The following is a 21,316-nucleotide window of genomic DNA, read 5'->3' as shown; positions in this document are numbered from 1 at the left end:
TCATTGATATTATTGATCTTTTCTGATCGATAGAACGGAAATGTGCTATTACGATGAAATAGCGCTCTACTCTATATATAAAATGGCATGTTGGACAATAACAAACAAAGTTTCAACATGATCGTAGATGGTCGATCGAAAAATTTAAAAAAAAACTCGTCATTTGAAATGGAAGTGCTGCTCTATAGTGAAGAATGGCTATGGACCTCATCGTATGTAACTAACCACATTTATTAATAAATATTTTACTCGTTCTCTCTTCCAGATGGAAATCCGGAGTGGCGGCTTCATTGACCTTTGTGAACATCTCCGACGGTTTATCACCCGTACTGCACCCATATCCCAGTTGGGAGGCTAACCAATTACCAGCAAGAAAGGGTACGCAACGATTTATAATGTTACTAGCAATTATCATTTGCACGGTTGATACATTAATATATTACTTCATCATATCCACCTTTTTTTATTCTTTCGGATTAACGGTTTTTGGTTGTAAAGTGATATTGACTAGTAGTACGACAAAATGGACATTTTGTCGGAAGACAATCCCAGTTTGTCACCCGATGGCAAGAAGGGTCGCAAACGTCTGTCATCCCAGAAATCAGATGATGCCATCCCTGGTTCGTCATCACAGTCTGGAAATGGACAAGCTCAGAAAAGCCCCCGATTGCGAGCCTACTCAGAAGACTTAACCCATGCGTTGTCTACTTTCAGCCAAAAAAGAAACCATTGAATGTAATGCAAATTACTAATGATCTGACAAAGCGGTTCTCGGCCGTGACCGAAATCTCGAAGGTTAGGTACAATAAACTTCATGTTATCGTCTCTAACCTGAAGCAAGCTGACAAGTTTGTTGCCTCCCAGCTCTTTACACTCGAGTAGTGTACATCCCAGCTCGTAATGTTGGAGATCGAAGGTGTGGTCGCCGAAACGAGTATGACCTCCGAGATCTTGGCGCAGCAAGCGGTTGGCCGTTTCAAAAACTCCTTGCTTCCCACGACTGAGATACTGGAAATCCAGAAACTGGGCTCAGTATATTTCAGCGAAGGTAAAAAAAGCTTTACCCTCACAGACTCGTTTCGGTTCAGCCCTTCCTCACTACATCGAGTTGGAAAAAACTTCGGCTAGTTGTGCGCTTGTTTGTTCCTCGGGACATGAACTACCAAAAATTGCAAACAGTTGGGACATACGGCCTCTCACTGTGGCAGCAAAGCACGCTGTTCCAAATGCGGGGAGAAGCACGAGGATGGCGCCTGCACAGTCACGCCATAGACCGACGACAAAAATCCCTTTGCTCTTTTGTCAGATGACAAGTCTGACTCTGACTTGGCTGATGAGAGATCTCCATTTAATTCTTCATGGAAACGAAGACGCATCTGTTTGTGGAACGTTGCAGATCAGGAACCCCAAATCAGCTTGCCCAAATAAAGGAGTGGTGGAAAAAAGCAAGCTTCTACTCCTCTTGCTTTCCGCAGAACTGACTATAACCAGCATTTTCATCTCTAACAGGGAAATCGAAAACCCCTGATGGCCCATTTTTTAGAACAGAAGCCCCTTCTTCATCTGGGATGTTCTCATTTCATAACATTGTGGACGGTATCCTCAAGTACCTCGATATTTCTGATCCTCTCAAAAGCATTGTTCTGGCAATGCTTGTTACTGTGAAGATCCTCTTGAAGCAATTGACATTGAAGTGGCCCCTCCTTGCAGCAATCATTTCCTTCCATGGACAATTTTCCAAACGAGATTTGATCACTGCTCTACAATGAAACTGTAAAAGTCTTATTCCTAAGTTAGAATCGTTTAAGTTTTTAGTTGTTTTAGCCTTTGCTCTTTATGAAGCATGGCGCTCTTCAGATCGATATCTTCCATTTCATGATTACATTACTCATTTTCTATTCCAAAGTTTTAACATTATTCCACTGGATCGTGAGGATTCGCGTGGAGGAGGGGTACTTCTGGGGATCCTTCTATACAATTTACAGGAATTGAAGCTGTCGCATGTCAGGTTATTATTAAAGGCAAGAGCCTTTGTATTGCTTCTGTTTATATTCCTCCCCGAGTTTCGGTTAATCGAAAGCAACTTTCAGATATCCGTTCAGTTCTTCCTACTTCACGGTTGATTATGGGAGATTTTAATTCCCACGGGGTAACTGTATGATAACAACCGTTCTACTTTGATATATGACCTCTGAGACAGCTTCAATTCTTAACAATGGAGATGTAACACGTTTGGCTGGTCCATCCTCGAATGGAAGTAGATTAGACCTCACCCTTTGCTCTAATTCATTATCGTTGGATCAACAATCAATACGAAACTAACGATTTTAAATTGGCTCACTACTTGACTAGCCTATTGGTCCCAAGCAAATCAACTAACGTACCCCCTTCAAGTATAAATTCCAGTACTACACTATGTTTGTTTTGATTAGCTATGAAATTTTGACAGATAAAATGAGGGGTTATTGGATTTTCCTATGTTTCGATTAGCTTGGGACCGAAGATAGTACCAGAGCTGAGCCAAAAAGTTGAGCTCGTTTCTTCGGGATATTCTGGTCTTAGAGTTACCTCTATGGTTGGATTGCATGTGTAATGTGTTCCAAGATCCCCACGGTAGTGATCACTTGCCGATCAAAATTTCGATTGCCAGTGGGTTAAATCCGTCGGAATCCGTTAACTAACCCATAATATCGATTGGGCAAAGTTCAAGACTGTGATAGAAAAGGCCCTAACGTCGGTAGGAGGGTTTCCACCATTAAAGGAATATAACTTTCTCTCCAACCTAATCGTGGACAGCGTGCTTCAAGCTCAAACTTGGCTGGGTCCAGGAACGTCTTTCCGTAGGAACCCTCCTTGCCCTTGGCAAAACCAGCAATGCACTGAAGCTTATCGTAAAAAGTCCGACGCGTTTAAGCTTTTCCAGAAACAAGACCAGAAGGTCCCGAAGAAACGAGCTCAACTTTTTGGCTCAGCTCTGGTGCTATCTTCGGTCCCAAGCTAATCGATGCATCCCTCAAAACATAGGAAAATCCACGAACTGCTCATTTTATCTGTCAAACTTTTATGTAGAATCAAAACAAACATAGTGTAGTACTAGAATTTCAACTAGAATGGGGTACTGTTTTTGATTTTGTTTTTTCTTTTCCTCCCCCAGTAGGGGAGAATGGTATACAACGCACCCCCTGAGCAGAACGCACCAACTGACTTTCATTTGTGTTTTTCATGGCTTTTACGTAACTTTTTTGTTGTCTTATCAAGAGGCACTTCTAGCATAGCATCTGAATCAAAATCCTGCGTGATAAATCCTTGAATTGGATTAAAAATTCCAAGAAAAACTCAAAATAAAATGAAAAAGTGCGTCTTACCCCGGGGGTGCGTTATGTACTGTCCTCCCCTAGTTAAATTTTCATTTTGTGTTTCTGTGTTTGTAGTGTTTTCTGTGTATTGTGTCTGTGTGCGTTTCAGTGGTAGAGCGTTTTGCGCTCCCACTAGTACGACAAAATGGAAGTTTTGTCGGAAGACGACATGGATGACCAATCATCTAAAAAAAACTGATGATGTCATCCCTGGTTCGTCATCTCAGTCTGTTAATGGGCAGGCTGAGAAAAGCTTCCGATCACGGGCCTATCCGAATAACTCGACTGATCTATGGGTTGTCTACTTTCAGCCCAAAAACAAACCTTTGAATGTGGTACAAATTTCAAATGATTTGACGAAGCGATTCTCGGCCGTGACCGAAATCACGAAGGTTAGGCACAATAAACTTCGTGTTTCCGTCTCTAATCTTAAGCAAGCTAATGAGGTTGCTGTCTCCCAGCTCTTTACGCTCGAGTATAGAGTTTACATCCCAGCTCGTGATGTGGAGATTGAAGGTGTGGTTACTGAAGCGAGTCTGACCCCCGAGATCTTGGAGAAGCAGGTGGTTGGCCGTTTCAAGAACCCCTTGCTTCTCCCGGTGAAGATACTGGATGTCCAAAAACTGGGCTCAGTATCTGTCAGCGAGGGTAAAAAGAGTTTTACCTCCATAGACTCGTTTCGGGTGACCTTTTCTGGTTCGTTAGATCACGCCAGTTGAGGAAACGAAGAGCATATCTTACAAACTTGCGTTGAACGGATTCAATTCTAGTGATCCAGCTAGCATGAAAAGGGCACCAAACAACTGAACTTGACTCCAATAAAGATCGCACAAGCTAGCAGTAAAGTTACCTGAGGCATAGCGGGTCACGAAACTCGTCGGCAATTTTGAAAATAAAGCCCTATGTCGATTAGCTCTGGCGATGATGTCATTGGATTCTGAAAGTGAATCTGCAGTCCAAGGTAACGCCGATATCCTTTATGTGCTCTACACGAGCAAGACAGCGTCCGTAGAGAACATAGTCAAACATGATTGGTTCCATTTTTCGGTGATAGAAAATAATGTTACATTTTTCTATGCTTAGACTCATCAAATTTCTTGAGCGCCAGTCAGCAAAAATACCTAACATATTCTGGAGATCCCAGCAGTCCGAGAGGCTTTTAATAATTTTATAGATTTTCGTATCGTCTGCATAAAAAACGCGGCATCCTGATGGTATCAGCAAGGCGACGTCGTTTAAAGAGAGCGAAAATAGTAGCGGTCTTAGGTTACTGCCTTGCGGGACTCCCGAGTTGTTTGAGAAAACATCCGATTTCGACGCGCCAATCTTGACATGTACTAGCGATTCACCAAGTAAGATCTGAACGAATCCACAGCATTTGCGAGATGCCAAGTATCTTCAGCTTGGCCAGCAAGATATTATGGTCCACCGTGTCAAATGCAGCTTTTAGATCCATATACGCAGTATCGACTTGCCATCCTGAATCCATGTATCGCAGACAGTTAGAAGTTAACTGCACCAGGTTCGTGGACACGGAGCGCTTCGCGTGTTGTTTTGTATCGATATCATTTTTGCAGCGTGCGAACAGAGCACCATTTATGATAATTTCGAACAGTTTTGAGCAGGCACACAGGGAGGTGATTCCACGATAATTTATGAAATTCCGTTTATCTCCTTTTTTGTACACTGGGAACAGATAAGAAAGTTTCCAGCGGCAGGGGAACTCACATTGCTGTGCAGAGAGATTTAATACCCTCGCAAGTGGAAGGCAGAGATTGGCTACACAACGTTTTAGAACTGATGACGGAATGCCAGTTTGCGTGTTGCGGCTATCACCATGTCTTCTGAAATGCGCGGAATAACGAAACTAAACACATCACGTGGCGTTCCAGCAATAGCGTCCAGCACTTGTGTTGGTGAAGCGGAGAAATCGTGGAACACTTGCTTGAAATGACGAGCAAACAAGTCGCATTTTTCTCTTTCGCTATTAGCCGAGTCATTCCAGAGAAACACAAGGCAACCCGGATTCCTTCCGTTTTGAGTTGACAAACGACCAAAAACTTTTCGGATTCGTGCGAAGGTTTCCTTCCGTGCATTTCACGTGTCGATTATGGAGAAAACGATTGTAATTTCGATAACTACGACTCACAAAATTAAACAGTCGTTTGTAGTACGGCGATCGAGAGCTACAATACTTTCGGAGGGTGGCAGAACGTTGACCATGCAGGCTTAGCGGAGGTCGTCGAGCTGGGACAATGCTGAAAATAGCATCTTTCAGTGCACATAAAAAATCCACTGCATCATTCATGCTAGCGGCTGTTTCAATAAATTGCCAATCAATTTCCGCAAGCGCATTGTTCAAGCCCGGCGAAAGTCCAAAGAGTAGCACTCAGATGATGGCGTAAAAAGAATCGGCGTAGGTAAACTACCCTAGTAGCACACTGGAAACAAGCCGGTGAGGTAACTGCTATCCCGCATAATCAAAAACTATTTATGAAGTGGTTCATACTATAGAAATGATTTAAGTCGTGCCGTTACTTCTTGAGTTATCATTCATTTATACTTTTACTGTACGCTCTTATCGGTAACGTATGGTAAAACATTTTATGTTGTCAATACTACATATTCTTAAAATATGGTATACCATCCAACGATAAGTATTTATTTTCCCTTTGAGAAAACCCTCATTCAAAAAATGCTATAATATTCTAACTGAACTGTCACAGGCATGGTTATGATACGGTATATAATCCAAATACTATCATTAATCATCCTCCATTAATCACAATAGATCGAAATTACACGCACACTGGGATCTACTGAATCCTAATATGATGATAAAATGATAAGTGGAATAATTTATGTACTTGTATTAGTGAACAAGTTTACCCTATTTTAGTTTTGCTCCAGTTGCTTCACGCCATGTTGATTTGAAAATCTAGAGTGTAAAACAAAAGTGTTTTACTTAATTCAATTATGTACAAATTGTTGTCTTCAATAAATTATGTTGTCTTCAGTATGAAGTGACTCCCGGGAAGATCAACCAAGGCTGGTGAATAAATGTACAAGGTAAAAAGCTATTCTATCATAAGCTTACATTTTTCTTACGCAAAATTGATCCTTTGCAGTTACTGTGAATTTCTTTACCGGAAGACCTCATCGGTGGCAGCTACTGCTGCTGGATGGCAACCGTGAGATATTCGGCACCCGTTTGGCGCTGTTCGGCGACTTCTTGGGACCTTACTCGTTTTTTTTTGTGGTGGCCGTTTCAAGTTGAGCAAATAGTACTGAAAGTGCTTGCAGCTGATTGACGAGTGGCATGATGTGGTGGATTACGCAGTTGCGGCCGTGACCCGGTAATACCGGTGTGAAACCACTAGCGATGGTCCGTTAAGATCGGCACGGACCGAGTATACTTATGTTATGTTATGTTTTATACATCGTGTTCTGTGCACAATAGTGCCATTTGATATGTTATATGAAAATGAATTGCTATTGGTTGTTACGTTTAATGTAAAGCTGTAGTTTTTTTTACTTTTGTTTTGTTTTATTGAAGGTGGATTTTTCTTAAGAATAAATTAGTTTTTACACAAAACTGAATCGTTAGCCTAAGGCTGAATTCGATCTCACATTTACTGTCAACATGGTACCACTATACTAGCAGTTCACTTAAATAATGGTATCATGCTGTCAGTAGTTGTAAGATTAAGGTCAGTCATAATCCCTGATCCAAGAAAAAGGAATAAATACGAACTATATGGAATATAGTAAGTGCTTATCGAATTTAATCGTTTGAACATAACACGAAAATACACCATAATGTTAAATTACCTAAATGAACTATTAACACAGTATAACGTTTACTTTCCTTTTTAAAACCAAATTTAATAATCCAAATATTCCAGAATGTTATGACATATAGTTTTATGATTTTAAAATTGATTATACAAGAGCTATATGTCTTGTATTACACCTGAAATTTTGTTCTGAAATATCAACCTTATTGAATGGTAATTATACTTAACCGCCTTTATCCCATATAGTTGTTTTCCATAATACAATATATGGTATCCTAAGGACAATTTATGGTATTGTATGCTTATCATTTTTATACACGCTGACTAGAATCGTACATATATACTTATTTATGGTACATAATGATACTGTGAATCATCCCTTTATTGTTTACGATTATGCGGGATAGAACTCATTTTAGTCAGAATCAAGTTGCTGCAACTTTGTGTGGCAGATGTGTGCTACTTGGGTAAATGACACGACGAGAGCGGGATGATCGGCATCTAGATCAATCAGTGGCTCGACCGGCAAGGAAACAGAAGTGCCCGGTAGTGCGGAATCATGTGCCAGGACAAGATCTAGCAAACGTCCATTTCGGTTCGGAAAAGTATTCACTTGTGTGAACCCGTAAAAGTTAAAACCGTCCAAAAGAGCACAAAAGCAACCGGCATATGCGAAAGCAGACTGCAGACCAGCTTGATTGTAGTCACCAAATACGAAAGCGGGAGAGCAGGGACTTAATTGTGACGAAATTGAGCCTAACGATTCCACATGCTCACGGATGATCGTGCAGTCGTTTTTGCGGTCGGGAGGCAGGTAGATTGCGCCTACACTAAGCTTGCTTTGTGGAAGTTCTACGGCAATCCACAGCTGTTCCAGTTGACTGGAAATGGGTGACGTACTTACGTAACTGGCTAGTCTCGTAGATACTGCAATCAGAACTCCGCCACCGCGCGATTTTTGACTGTTTAGGGCAGAACGGTCAGTTCTGAAGACGGAATAGAGTGACCCGAAAAGTTGCGATGAGTAAATTCGGTCGTTCAGCCACGTGTCCGTCAGCACAATCAAATCATATTTGGCCTCCGCAACATCCAGGAAAAACGAGTCGATTTTAGTCATCAGCCCACGCACGTTTTGGTAGTAGATCTGGAGACCATTCGAGGAGCAATCACGGGAACTAGAAATCGAAAGGACATTTGGTACCGAAAGCTCGGAATCGCTAACATACTCGCCTGAGTGGGTGTGAGTGCTGACCACATTTTGCGTCCATTGCTGCAATGGACGCGCTCTGACCCTCGTTGGCGTACAACAATTTGCCATACAATGAAACTACTGGAAGTGGCTCCAGTTCTAAAGGAGGAGGCTTTTTGGACAGCGGAAGATAAAGTGTTTATTGTGTTGTACCTTTTGACTATAGCTTTAAGATGTATTGTGTAGTGACCAAGAATCCTCGGCTCTGTTAAGTTAATTCGGTTGAGCCTTATCAAATAAATTAATAAACAATACTCGCCTGAGGTTGCAGGCCGGAAGCCCCGGATACCATCACCGACCACAGGATCGGGACGATGACGATGGCGGATGTCTGCAGCAAGCGCGACTGGGTCGGAAAGTTCGGAAGCTTCCTCAGTGCCTGTTTTATGGTGTCCCGGAAGAGGAAGAGCAGGTGGTGGCATAAACCTGCTGGTAGTTGGCAGGACGGATGCATGGACATGATGTGGCTAGTGTGGAGGTCGCAAAACCGGAAACACAGCTAGAAGTTGAAGCAGTATCAGGCAAAGGAGAAGCTCAATCGTCAATATACTTGCCAGTTGAAAGAGGTTTCCACAGTGCTATCCACGATGCGTCTCGGTGGTGATGGTGGTGGTCCAGAAGCAGTAGAGGTAGCAGCATTATTCTTGGAAATCGTGGAAACATCTACGGTGTGTTCCGGGGATAACGAAGATGCATCGTTTATCCTCGAAGGATTCGGAAGTACCTGTTCAACATTGTTCCATGAATCGTTCTCGATGGCCATTGCCTCCAACCCGCTACGGACAGCTACAAGGACTCTGTCACCAGTAGATTTACTGGAAATTACAGATACATCAGACAATAACTGACCATCATCGAGTCTGATTGAATACTCGCCATAGTGGGTGGGTTGGAAGACCCTCTCTCCACATCCGACAGCAGGTCCGGAACGGCTTTGGCGAACGAAGGCTGCTGATGACAGGACTGAGGCGGAGGAATTGGGGGCTTCCAAGAGGCTTTCTACGTTGCGTTCCGCGTTCCCAGGATTGGGTGTTACAGAGGCATCATCACAATGACAGACTATGAATTGCTGAAAATTTGATCGGCATCAGGCAGTGAATTATCAATACATTGATTGTGCTTACCTGTAGAAGCAAGCTGGAAGACTCCTGATCCATATCCAGCCACAGGACCAAGTCGACTATGCTGAGTGCTGGAAGGAATCAGCACGACTGGGCTGAAGGAACCAGGAGCTTATAAAAAGGCGGTCGTAAGTGCTTCTCAACTGGAAACAGCCGGCAGGTGCTTGAAGCGTTGCACTGGAACACGGAAACTGATCAGGTAAATGACTGTAACTAATGTATACATACTTGCCTGTAGACGATGCTTAGGAGACCCCACCACCGAACTCAACCGCAGGGCCAGAACGACTCTGATGGCAGGAAATAGAACGACTTTGATGGCGAGAAACAGCTAGCGCGATTGGTTGTATCAATGCAGCTAAAACACAAACCTGTGTGTTTCCACACTCGAATTCAACTCAGCTTGTTCCACCTGCTAACATCACGGTCCATCTAGATAGCACTCTTATTGAATGGTCGAGTGAATTAGTGAATTACTTTTGTCTCACCCTCGATAGCAAATTGCTATTCCGATCCCATGTGGACAAGACATCTACCAAGTGTAAGTGGTTGTACGGCCATACACATTTCAGGTAGGGTCAAGTTTTTTTTTGCATGAGTGAGCAATTATGACAAATAGACTTTTGAATCATTATTATTAAAAGCAGAAATGTATGCTTCTCCAATTTCAACCGAATACAGTTCTTATTACTCAAGTATACTGTCCTTTATTTTTCAGATTCTGAAGACGAAACAAGAGCTTCATCAAAACTCTTAGAAGACAACAGTACTATCATTTCCACCTTTCGGGTCAGAGCAGATGAATGTGATCGCCTTTGGGTTATGGATACAGGTCTTGAAGATATCCTAGGCAATCCGATGCAGCATGCAACTCCATCTCTAGCAATTTTTGATTTATTTTCGGATAAGCTTATCAGAAGACATTACTTTCCTAAATCACTACTGAAGGAAGATTCTTTTTTTGCTAATGTTGTACGTTCGGCAAACCATCTCAATCAATACCCAACATTTAAAAAATACATGTTTATTTTAGATCATCGATGCCGATCGAGGAGACTGCAACAATGCTTTTGCCTACGTACCGGATTTGGGAGGATATCAAGTGATAGTCTATTCATTCAACGAAGATAAATCATGGCGCGTTAAACACAATTTTTTCCACTTCGATCCACTGTCTGGAGATTATAACATTGGCGGTGTTAACTTCCAGTGGACGGATGGAGTATTTGGAATGGCGGTCGGAAAGCGTCTTCGTGATGGAACCAAGCCAATCTACTTCCACGCTTTCTCTAGTACTAAGGAATTCATGGTCTCGAATAAAATTTTGCAAAATGAAACCTACTCCCAAAGTCCGGAGTCTTACTACGACTACAAACTGATGGGTGATCGTGGACCAAACTCGCAGTCTTCAGCAGAGTTCTACGATCCAGAAACAGGAATAATTTTCTACACTCAAGTAAATAAAGATGGAATTGGCTGCTGGAATACCGCAAGGCCCTTAACTCAGGACACGCAGGGATTGGTTGATTCGGATAGTGATGCACTTGTGTTCCCTAATGATCTGAAAGTCGACACAGAAGGCAACCTCTGGGTGTTATCCGATCGACTTCCAATGTTTATTTTTACGTCCTTGGATCCTGTAGAGTACAATTATAGAATCTTGACAGGTCCGATAAGCGATATAATTAAAGGTACGCCTTGTGTTTAATAAAAAATAAATAAGTTCTTTCAATCAGAAATTTCAATAACGTAAAAAAAACATTAAAATTTATTTTCACAACCAAATACTTCGTTTGTTTTATTTAACCTCCGAATAGCATTTATTATTCGAACCATGAAAAACAAATAATCAACAAAAAACAAAAAAAAAATTCTATTGCAATTTTCAAGTGTATCTATGCGAATTTACTTGTTTTTTTTTTTTTTTTTTTGCTTTATTAGAGAGATTTTCAGCGTTGGGCTGGTTCGTCTCTTAAAAATGAATAATTCTACAGTGAGCATGCATAAGAGCGTAAAGGCGATGATCGAATCTCTTCGTCGATTTTCTCTTTTGTTAATAACTCGCTATAATTAACATCTCTCGGTGCTTTGCTGTTGTTTTTGATAGCCAATACAACATGTTACAACTCTGCATTTAACAAATTCAAGAAAATTATTTTGCTTAGTTGTAACAATGCAAAGAGAAATTCGATGAAGAGCATCGATCATCGCGTATAGACGAGGCTTGGCAGCTCAGTGATTATCGTTTCCGCTTGCTGAGCAGAAGGTCGAGAGTTCAATCTCAGACCCGTCCCCTTCCTTGCAATTTTTCACTTTGCCTTATTCTATCCCCCTAGATTTAAATGAAAACGAATTCTGCTTTAATCAACCGATCGCATCACACATCCCAGCTGAATCCTGATCTAAAAATAACCCACTTCACTAACACAACTATCCTCCCCGTGAAAACCGTGGTGATGCAGAGGTGTATTCGGTGACCGTGAGGACGTGGCCGGCGCTGTGATTGATCAATCTTCTTCTTCTTCTTCGCATTTCAAGCTTATTGCATATCGCATATTAGCTTATTGCGTGCTGTCAACTTAGTGTTCTAGATGCACTTCCACAGTTATTAATTGAGAGCTTTCGATGCCTGTACCATTTTTGCATTGGTATAATTGTGTGGCAAGTCCAATCATACTTCTATGTCCAGGGAAGTCGAGAAATTTTCCAACCCAAAAAATTCCTAGACCGGACCGGGAATTGAACCCAGCCACCTCCAGCATGGTCTTGCTTTGTAGCTGCACCTTTACCGACTAAGCTAAGGGAGGGAATTGATCAATAAATAGATTGAATTAGTGTGCGTGTGCATTGAAGATGGATAGCAAATATCATGCACCATCACCATCTACGTCATTCCGTCTCGCACGCTGAACTGGTCAAGACGTACTGGTCTCGTTGTTATGACACTATAGTTCGATATCTTTGAGTTTTCTCCCACGCGAGGGTTTCTCCTCACCAAAGTTAGTTGGCATAGTGTTATAGACAACAAGTGCGCGATTGAGGAAGCCGTTAACCATACGCCGAGCGCTTTGATTACGGTCCAGCTTTAATCATCATCATCGCAACACCAACATCAGCAATATCATCACCACTATCGGCACATCACACCATCGATAGCAACAACAAAATTGCCTACCGAGTGGACCGAGGCACACCAGCTACGAGGTTGTTGACCCATTATTGGATCAAATAATTTCGTCTCTCCAGTCTGCTGCCGCCTCAGTGTATAAGGTATATCGTGTCACTGTTGTTTTGTTCTTGCCAGTATCGCATCTCCCTTGTTTCTCTGGTCCAATATTAGGCTGGTGCATAATTAGGGTGATCCACTATTTTTGAAAATAGTATTTTTTTTAAGTTATATTTCGAATGGACTTCGAAGACTTTAAAAAAAAATTAAAGACTACTCGCAACGATGGTTCGAACTAGAATGATTTATTCCCTCAATTTTAATTTTATGTATGAAATACAAAAGAGCTTACATTCTTTGAGAAAGTGCTGAATTCTAATTATTATCCTATGTACTGGCTAATGCTGCTTCTGCTACCAACCGGTGTCGGGTTGACTTGCTGTTGCCGTTGCCATGTGGTGATCATCTTCGTAAACATCGTGGTTGGGTGTTCACATTACTTTGTTGCTGAATTGGCGTTTTCTGCTAGTGTACTTGGTGTATGCTATGGTGGTCGTCGGGGTGCTGATGAGTTATAACCGTTACTGATGTTGTTATTGTTGTTGTTGTTGTTGCTGTCGACGCTGCCATTCGTACTAGTTTTTGGCGTTGAGGATCCCTGGAAACGATGACTGTGCAATCGCACTCAATGTTATGGCTACTTGCTATTGTTCTTGTTTAATTGTGTCCAACCGATGTCCGATATCTTCTGGTGTTTGGGTTGTTGTTGGGGAGCGCTCCTCAACTACTCCCTCCTCAGAAAAAGAATCGTCCCGATTCGTATCTGGTTGTAGTTTCCTGGTTTTTCGTATTGTTTTGGGTTTGTTTCTCCAAATCAGGTAAATTGAAACTGTTATTCCGATTAGTATGCTGAAGCTAGATAAAGTTATCGAGGTGAAAGAGTGGAATTTTTGCGTTTCGGCGAAAGTTTCTAGATGATGCCTGTTTACGATGTTGAGTCTGTCGAAGATGGGATCTACGGCGTTTACTTGAATATCCAAACCATCCAAAGGGATTATGTCAGGTGATTCGGCTTTTGTAATCTCGTCGTTCGAGAATTTCTCGCTGTTGATGGTCACTGTGCAATTGTGGTATTCGTTAAGAATGTTCCTGTCAGTGTTCGGTTTCTTATACCGCAGTTGGACTGGATGGTTTCATTGACTACTTGTTTCAAGATTATGTAGTTACGCAATTTCCTGATGAGCCTCGTAACAATCTAGAAAAGCAGGTTCTCAAATCCGCAAACATAGTACTCGTGGATTTGTTGACAGTCCTTGATTATGAAGTATGTTTTTACGTCGTTTATGATGATTTTGGTAGCAGGCAACTTGATAGTTCTATTTCCTATGAGTAATGGTTCTAAAAACAGTAGGTTATATTTGTATGTTTTTAATAATGGTATGGTTACAATAAAAATTACCTTGCTCTGATTGTAGAATGCTTCTAGCCCTAGAAAATTATAGGCTTGCTCAGGATGACTGACAGAAATGCCCTTGTCTTCCAAGTGTTTTATTGCAAAATGCAATTCATCCGGTGAAAGAATATTTTTTGAAATAATGTTTAGTCTAGCTAGTTGAATAGCTTCCGAAATTGTTTCTAAATGGGAGTTGAGGATGTCAATATAGAGGTTAATTTTTATAATTTCTTCGATTTATTTTAAACTTTTGTTTTGTCTTATTTCTGACCTTTGAGCGATTATGTTCTTTCTTATTTGGTTGTGTTGGTATTCTAACTCATTTATGACTCTATATATTCTGTTCTGAAGTTGTACATTGATTTTTGCTTGCTCCTTATTTTCGTTTACCAAAATATGGTTACTAACGGCGCCGGTGGTGTAGTGGTAAGCGTGATTACCTCTCACCCCAGCAGGCCTGGGTTCAATCCCAGTCGGCGCCGCCGGGATGTTCTGAGGCATAACGTCTCTGATCACGCCTTCCTTCGGATGGGAAGTAAAGCCGTTGGTCCCCGGTTAATGAGTTTGATGGGTCGATAGGTAGGGTCCAGGTGTGGGAGCTGCCTTCCTGGCACGTCGGTAGCATTGGTGCTCAGCACGGAAAACAAGATCGACGGAAAAAACAAACCAAAGGAAAAAAAAATATGGTTATCAAATTCAAGTTTCTTAATGGTTTCCAAAATTTGTATGAGGTCGTCATTATCTAAATTCCCTGTAATTTGTTGAATTGTTGATCCTAAAAAATTATGAGACCTCGTTTGTGTCTTATACTAGGTAGTAGGTTATGATATAAATTTTTCATCGTATTGTATTTCGACTCAAGCAAGTGGACAATGTCGGTGAGGTTGCTGAAGGCCTTTAACCCATTCAAAGTAGCTGGGAGTTTTATAAACATTAGCTCATAGTTTTTTAGGTCAATAATATGAAATATTTTGTGGTTGCCTATGTTTATATGTCCTTTTCGTAATTTTAAAGTTAGAAGTCCTGGGTTTTTATCCAGGTTTTTTATCTGTATAGACTGAGGTGTGGTGTTTGAAAGGGTAATTATTAATAGAAATACTGTAATGATGTCCATTTTCCAACATCAACGAGAAAAAATGTTACTGGTGGTTGTGTACCTTGATTAGGTTGGCTGGTTTCTTAGGGTGTGTTCTGAATCTGGCTGTGGGGTATCGTTTGTGGAACATCGAAGTTTTGGTGACAGTACGCCTTGGTTGGGCTATTTTATGTCTTCGGGTGTAACTCAGCCTAAAAAGATAAAATGTAATTAGTAACATGCACTTTATTATTACTTTTATTATTATTAGTTGTTGGTACTCCACTCTAGCCGATCTCGGATTTCCTGTTCGAGGTCAACTAGCGCTTTAGTAGTCGTTCTCTTCATTTCGAGTAATTGCATATAGCACAATGTGTAAAGAATGTCTTCGGTTAGAGCTCGACTCATATTGGAGAATGAATCTGGAAAAGGAATAGACGGTAACCAATTGTTACTTTCTAATCCTATGCAATTTGGATTTGTGTAGTTTGCGCCGTTTCTCATCCACATATGTTTGGTTTCGATTTGTCGTTACTTGAACTGATTCGAATTGGCTTTTAATTTTTGATTTAATGCCTTGTACACGGTTCAAAACGTTTTCGCCGCTTTCTAATGTCGGAGGTTGCTCTCGGCCAATATTATGGTAGTCACGTTGTTGCTTTTGAGTTTTTGAGATTTGAAGAGTGGTCTCATCGTAATGTTTATATCTATATTCGATAAGAGCATCCATATTCACGGGTCTATCTGTGCCTTCTTTTGCTGCATAAAATATTTCATAAATAGAAGAATGCATAGTATTATTATAGATTGAACAGGCTTTTAGAGATTTTTCTTTGTTCGATATATTCTCGTATTTGTGTTTGTTAGTTCTGTAAACTCAGAAAAAAAGTGGAATGGAAGCGTTCCACGATTCCATTTACTTGACTGTAATTGGACGGCGTAAAGTACTGTTGTACGTTGAGGTCAAAAAGGAGTCCTCGTATTTCAATTGATTTAATTGCGGGTTCGTTGTCAAACCCATCAATTTAGGTATTCCGTAAAATGCGAAGTACGCCAGTAAAGCTTTGCGTATATCTGAGATACGGCGGGATTTTATGGGAAGGAGAGTTCCAAATCTCGTTAATTTATCGATTATTGAATAAAAAAGATTTGGTTGGACTATATAAACGTCGACGTGTATGATATAAAGAGGTAGTTTTGGGATAGGAGTTTCGGAGAGCTGAATTTTGTATGGATGCCTTTCATATTTTTGTTTATTGCAAGTTTTGCAAAGAAGGATGTATTTTCTAACCTTCTGTTTGAGGTTGAGGAAGTAGAATCGCCTAGTTATAGAGGCTTTGTTTTCCAATATGCCTCTATGAGCGGTTTCATGTGTATCTGAAATAATCGTATTTTGTTCTTCGGATGTTCGCAAATCAATTAATAAGTTCTGGGTAATCCTAATTTTAAATGTTTTGCAGCGACTGAAGTAATTTTTGTATACAGTTTGTAGCGACTGTATTACATTTTCCGGGCATAAAATGCAATCAATTTTGCCTGGGTGCATAAAATCTCGGAAAATGCGGATCAATGTTGGGACGCCAAAATTAATCTTTGTAATTGTTATTTGATACATTTTAGGGAAGATTTCTTCATATTCCTCAGAATCATTTTGGCCGATCTTCAAGATGATTTGATTATGGAATATATTTAGGGAATGTTCAGTACATTTAATGAACTCTGAAACGTCAGTGTCCGCTGAATGGATTGAACTTATGTCAGAACTTTCTTTGTTCATGTTAATTTCGGCTGGTATCCTAGAAAGTCCGTCGGCTACGACGTTTTGTTTTCCTGGCCGATGTTTTATATCAAAATCAAATTCATTCAATTGCAGTCTTCATTTTACTAGCTTAGAATTAGGAGTTTTTAGATTAAGAGCGTATGTGAGTGGTTGATGGTCAGTGTAAAGTGTAAATTTTGTACCGAATAGATAAGGTCGAAAATATTTCGTTGCCCAGACTGTAGCTAGGAGTTCCTTTTCAATAGCGGAGTAGTTTTCTTCGCTTTTTTGTCAAGGTTCTCGAAGCATAAGCAACGGGTTTGTCTTTTCCAATGACTCCCTGGGATAAGACTGCTCCGATACCAAAGTTGCTAGCGCCAGTAGTCAATATAAATGGTCGCTCAAAATCGGGGTATTGTAAGATATTACTTTGGGTAAGTAATGTTTTACAAAATTCAAAGGTTTTGATGAAAAGCGGGGTATGTTCTACCTGTTCGCCTTTTCGAAGTTGTGCCGTCAGAGGTTCACGATACTCCGATACACAAATACGACACTGTATTAATACTCGACTGAAGAAAACCATAGCAAACTACTGAATATATACTAACCTAAGTACATTTTTACTTAAAGCTAGGTAAACTAACGAGTAAGCAGTAGAGTTCCTGCTTCTATAGGACATTAGATTTATGTTTACCTAGCTTTAAGTACAAATGTACTTAGGTACCTAGGTAATATATTCGGTAGTTTGCGATGGTTTTTTTCAGTCGAGTATTAGTACAAGACACTGAAGAAGTCTGCACATTGTAGACGAAATACGCATATCTGTCAAGGATAAGCAAATAAAATAGTGGAATAAATGGAAATTACTAATCCTTCTCTCTTTCTTTATATAGATATTAGTGATATGGTTATGAGCTAAGTACTGCGGAGTAAATCGATTTCATTTTGCAAGCCAATGGAAAACTGCTTGAAAATTTGCAATTAAAAACTCAGCTGAGTCATAAAAACTATACTGGTTTTTATACTACTTTAAGCAGAGCAAGGTGTGGTGGCGTCATCAAGTTTCATCATTACAGAGTCCTTCTTTTAGGCAAGGTTGCAAAGACTCATTTCAGCTAAAATAATGTTTTTCGGAATAATAAAACCAAAAGATGGTATGATGGCATGTTTTACTTGTAACTTACAAGAAGAGGTTACAAAGTATGCGTTGGAAACATAAAACCTGTAAATTTTGTTTTCTATGAGTCACAATCAGCGATTTGCTGATCGCTGAGTGAGTGAGTGAGTGAGTGAGTGAGTTTGTGAAAAAATCGCTGATTGTGACTCTCATGAAGTGAAATAAACAGGTTTAATATGTCAAACACATTCTTGTATCCTACCAATTCAAAATTTGATCATGGCATCTAATTATTTCATAATTTAGAAAAACATTGTTTTAGCTGAAATGAGTCTTTGCAACCTTGCTTTTAGGTTTAGAACTAAGGCGATTTTTTTTTTTAAACCATCAAAATGAGATATAAAACGTTAAGATAACATTTCCAAATGTTCAAGAAAAATGTTATCACAAAAAATTTCTACAAAATATATTTTACAACAACTGCACAATTATAATCTCAACATCCCATCGCATCCCAAAGTTGATTACTGTAAATTTCGATGGATTTTAAATTTTTACGGGGGTATCCAATTTAAAAAATCACCCGAACGAGGGGTAAGATGGCGAGATATCGTTTTCAACTATTCTAGAAAAGTGTTTATGTAGTCACTTCCTAAAAAAAACTTTCGGACGACAATGTCATAACAACTTTAGTTAGGCAGTTTTTTTTTTTTTTTTTTTTTTCTTTATTGAAGAGACTTTTAGCCTTGGGCTGGTTCGTCTCTGAAACTAGTTAGGCAGTATACGACCATCATCGAGACAATATACAAAATTCATAAAGATGGCGGTACCAAAAAAATAGGACGTGTTACGATATAAGTATGTTCTAGACTTTTACTCAGTGGACAACTGGAAAGTCAAATATGATTAATTTTCTCATTCTTAGGAAGTTGTGTTGTTTTTATAATGAGAAAGCAACAATATTTTTTTAAATTGAATAAAATATAACAATAAAGTATGATTAAAATTATCGAATTGAGAGTGTTTTCATTATTTTGGGTTGTTAAAATAATTACTTTATGGAAATCTCAACATACCTGCACATACTATGGTTTACAGTGAATTAAAATGAATTCTTGATTTTTAGGGGGGCACCCAATTAAAAAAAAAATCAAAGGGTTGTGTCCTAGACACGACCGCAGAACCAGCTTCTCTATCTATTTGTCGGAAATTTTTTGATATAATTACTTTTTAGTACAAATTTCAGCTTTAATTACAAGTCGCATAAATTAAGTACATTAGCTCCATTAATGTACAGCGAGAAATGTACTTAAATTTCATTAAATACAGCGAGAAATGTACTTTAATTACCCCCAGCGTACCGTTAGACGCTTTCGTTATTGGCTCGTGAAACAAAAATTTCACATGCCCTTTTACTACGTTAAGGATAATGTCATCTCTGATAGATTGTATCGCTACCGCTGTTATAGGGAGCTACACCGTTGGGGTAACCTCACTTTTGTGACATCATCGAGAGCAATGCCTCACACTTGAACGCTGGTAGTTGTAAGTTGAGACCGCCATCCTCCCGTTTTCGCGCTAGCTGCTCCATCGAAATGGTCGTAAGGATAGACTGCGTAACGAGTGTAGCCACACTTGCCGAGCGAAGTTTGTCACGAGTAGGTCCCAATTCAACTTGGTCATTACCCGCACCGAGTTGGCGAAAATAACTCCGAGAATTTTGATGGTGTTTTCGGTATGAAGCCACGGCACAGTTAACGGATTGTTAATGAGGCCGACGTCGATTGCCGTTGTTTAAGCTTCATTCAAGCGCGCTCCTGCTACTCTTTCAAAACGTCGGAACAAATCCCGCATCGCATCGAGCTTATCGACGCTGGTAACGATGGCACTGATGTCATCTGCGTATGCGACGATTAGATCTGCTCCACACACTTGTTCTAAACGCCGCAAGAGTGGGTGCAGATAGAGTACAAAAAGATACATCGAGAGAGGATCCCCTTGGCGGACCGAACGTTCGATTTGGAAGGGTGCAGAGAGGCGCCCGTTGATAAGCAAGTGAGATGTAGAAGCTGTTGATATATGGGAGAGCAAATCCACGAACGCCGGGTTGAATCCCATACCTCGCATCGTATCGAACAAGAAGCGTTGGTCCACACGATCGAATTCATGATCGAGATCGAAAGAGATCAGTTTCCCATTTTGCCTGTTCGCTTTCAGCTGTGCAATTTTTATCTTTCAAAGCTAACGTAGCCTGGAAGATATTGCGTCCAGTATTTGCACATTTTTGCGAGGCAGTCAAAACACCATGGGCACGGAATACATTTTCAAGTCACTGTTTTAGGACACGCGAGAGAATTTTATAGTCATAATTGACTAGACTAATTGGCCTGTATGAACGTGCGGTGTCCCCCGCACCTTGTTCCTTCACCAACAATATCACTCCATCGACGAACTGACTCGGGAAATTTGACCTGATAGCTTCGTTCAAAATCAGGTTCAGTTCACGATGTATCACATTGAAAGTACGCAGATAAAACTTTTTTGGCAGCCCATCCTGGTGATTTTCTGGATGTGCTTGTGCGGATGGCAGAAAGTATTTCAGCCATTGTTACCTCATTCATGCAGTCTTCATTTGCGGCATCGTGCTGGGGGATGACTCTCTCGCACTGAAAGGGTCCATCTTCTTCTTCTTCTTCTTCGTCCACATGACCGTGTGCGTATAGATCGGTGAAGAATTGGACCATATGATCCTGTATCGCAGCAGAATCACCGATGATATCGTCTCTCTTGTTTTGCAGTTGCTCGATGGTGGTCCTTCGACGCCGCCTAGGTCGACAACGGCTCACCAGCAACGTAGGTTTCGTTCGTTCGCACAAACATTTCGGAAAAACTTCGTTGATATAAAAGCATTTCGGCTTTTACCCGGTTGATGATAGTGAGCATAGCGCGGTTGTTTTGGTAGCCATCGTACGCATGCCATAGTAGAACGTGAAGCCGTTGCTGTTCACGATTGAATTCGTCGAATGCTATTTTTGACATCCAGCAGAAGAAGGACTTTATTTTAGGCTTTGCGCACGACAGCCACCATTCCATCCACGACGAATAATTTCGGCGTTGACGAGTCCAATATTGTCACCGTATTTGAAACTCGTCTATATTTTCTGTGGTCAGGGTGGGGACGAAGAGCCCAGAAACCACGACAAGGCAAATTCTCACCGTGACG

General features: G+C 40.6%; 1 protein-coding gene across 1 annotated transcript; it reads left to right on the top strand.

The window, feature by feature from the left end:
• The first annotated feature begins 290 nt into the window (after window positions 1–290).
• Window positions 291–11,231, top strand: LOC135716248 (L-dopachrome tautomerase yellow-f2-like). The gene is made up of 3 exons (XM_065238930.1): window positions 291–378; window positions 10,242–10,495; window positions 10,557–11,231. Exons 2-3 carry the CDS (start codon window positions 10,346–10,348, stop codon window positions 11,229–11,231), a joined length of 825 nt encoding a protein of 274 aa, XP_065095002.1. The 5' UTR covers window positions 291–378; window positions 10,242–10,345.
• Window positions 11,232–21,316: the final 10,085 nt, after the last annotated feature.

This window comes from Ochlerotatus camptorhynchus, unplaced genomic scaffold, assembly GCF_037179485.1.
Source record: "Ochlerotatus camptorhynchus isolate MF236.1 unplaced genomic scaffold, CSIRO-AGI_Acam_v1.1 ptg001177l, whole genome shotgun sequence".
NCBI classification, from domain to species: domain Eukaryota; kingdom Metazoa; phylum Arthropoda; class Insecta; order Diptera; family Culicidae; genus Ochlerotatus; species Ochlerotatus camptorhynchus.
The sequence above is the reverse complement of the archived record's forward strand: the minus strand, read 5'-3'. Positions and strand labels throughout refer to the sequence as shown.

Excerpts from the sequence above, each read along its gene's own strand:
- LOC135716248 (XM_065238930.1), top strand. The coding sequence starts at position 10,346 with ATGGATACAGGTCTTGAAGATATCCTAGGCAATCCGATGCAGCATGCA. Across the intron at positions 10,496-10,556 it reads ATTCTTTTTTTGCTAATGTT|ATCATCGATGCCGATCGAGG; the intron begins GTACGTTCGGCA and ends TGTTTATTTTAG.